Raw genomic sequence first — 1,871 nt, 5'->3', positions numbered from 1 at the left:
TCATGTTCAAACTCTGCACAAATGAAGATTTTTCTTTACTGTAGGAAACAAACTGTAAATAACAGTGCATTTTCAGGCATAAATAAGTATTTATGTCTGGTTCCAGTATGTATGATCAGGTTAATACATAAATACTTTAGAAACACAGAAGTTCACATTAGTGGAAAAATCCAAGTTTTTCCCGTAACCATTCTTCTGTCAGGTCTTCAGTATTTCTTATTTCAAATACCTTAAAGAAAAACAAATAAACAAACATACATTATCATTTACATTCTTAAAGGAAAAAATCAAACACGTAAGTTGAGTTCTAAATGCCAAATTCTATTTCTTTTCATACTGATCATGACTTAACCTGTTAGAGGCACCCTTTGGGAGGTACTTTTTAAAGGGAAACTATCCAGTTATCACAGTTCAGAAGCAAAAAGAGCATGAAACCAACATTGTCTTAAAAGCACAAATCGATAAACACTCTAACAAGCAGTTCCATACACCTTACTCACCAGATGAGACAAAGAACACCCTACGTATACCCAACCGGCTGTTTGCCACGGAGAGAGGGGGAGAGGGGGGGAGAGGAAGGGAGGGAGGGAGAGACACAGCTCAAAATCAACCTAGTTAATTAAGAACTACAGAAACGTATGCAAGTGCTCCTTGCTGAGTTTGGGATGCAAGCATCAATAGCAGTTGCAGACAAGACTGGGAGAGACAAGCAGGACTGTGAAGAAGCACGGCCCCAGAGGGCATGGCTACTCCAGGCACCATCACACAGAAGAAGGGAGGGAGGGCTCATGGGGGAGAGGAGGTTCTGAATCCCAGCGTTGACACTGACTGTGGTGCGACCGTGGGCAGTTCAGCAATTCTCCTGGTACAGTTTTAGTCTTGCAATATTCCATTTTAAACTTTCAATGCAGAAACATCCTCAATTTATATAATTATATAGAAGGTAAACAAAGTTGGAGAGGAAGTACCCCTGTTACATCGAATCTTCACAAATGCCATTAGACTATGGGGACATGGTTAATATTAAAGCAAGTACCTCACATAAAACAGAAAGTTCTAGCTTTCCTAAAATTCCTGACAAAAGCTAATGACTTAGCTTCAGCTTCGGAAACCAGAGAGTTAATTGTGCAATACGGCATTCCTGCACAGACCTTGGTTTATTTTCAATGTTGCCATTTATCTATTAAAAATTTCATTATGAAGATAAAAAAAACCCAGCCCTTCAGATTATGTTAGCTTTTCCTTAAACTCTACATATTCTTAATATGTAAATAATTTAGAAATAGAAACATCCATTCTAAGAGGCATTCATCATAAAAGTGATGACAAAATAAGCCAAACGACACACTACCTTGGTGAGTTCAGCTGTTTGGACTAGCTTATTCTTACTCCCAGCATACATCATCTGCTGTTCAGGCTTACATCCTAGAAAAGAGAGTTTAATGTAGAAATGAGGTGTGGACTCTGAAGAAAGTATTAGTTTCTATCATTTACTTGCTAAATATGACACATTTAAGATTTCTTGTCCTACTGAATTAATGAAAACTTCAGTTGAACTGTATACAGATTGTACTTTGAGAATCTTATCATGCAGACTAGACCGTCAGCACCAAGAGACATAACTGAGTTATAAATAGACCAGTTTACAGGGCAGCAAAAATAAACGAGGCTAGATTTTGGTAGAGGCTGACTTTTAGAGCCTTGCAAATACTTGACTTCTCTGCCCGTTGTCTTCATTTTGACATGAACTGTCAAGGTGACTTGGCTTTGATAGGGCGGGGTAGACCAGTGAGGCAGGGAGAGCTGCCCTAAGGAACTGTCAAGGCACATCTATAGTGGAACATTGACTCCAGGCTATTTTCGGAGGAAAT

General features: G+C 38.9%; 1 protein-coding gene across 1 annotated transcript in view; it reads right to left on the bottom strand.

Annotated features, from left to right (window-relative positions):
- Positions 1-10: 10 nt before the first annotated feature.
- Positions 11-1,871, bottom strand: part of LOC101646242 (glia maturation factor beta) — a gene marked incomplete at its 5' end in the record, with an annotated part of 6,798 nt that continues 4,937 nt past the window's right edge. The window contains 2 exons of the mRNA XM_045291717.1: positions 11-229; positions 1,352-1,425. Of these exons, the coding sequence (XP_045147652.1) occupies positions 158-229; positions 1,352-1,425 (146 nt within the window). The remainder of the gene's footprint in view (positions 230-1,351; positions 1,426-1,871) is intronic.

The sequence above is a fragment of the Echinops telfairi genome, unplaced genomic scaffold, assembly GCF_000313985.2.
Source record: "Echinops telfairi isolate 266 unplaced genomic scaffold, ASM31398v2 ScPeMD7_294;HRSCAF=660, whole genome shotgun sequence".
In the NCBI taxonomy this organism is placed as follows: Eukaryota; Metazoa; Chordata; class Mammalia; order Afrosoricida; family Tenrecidae; genus Echinops; species Echinops telfairi.
Note: the sequence above shows the minus strand (reverse complement) of the source record. Positions and strands in the feature narration are given on the sequence as shown.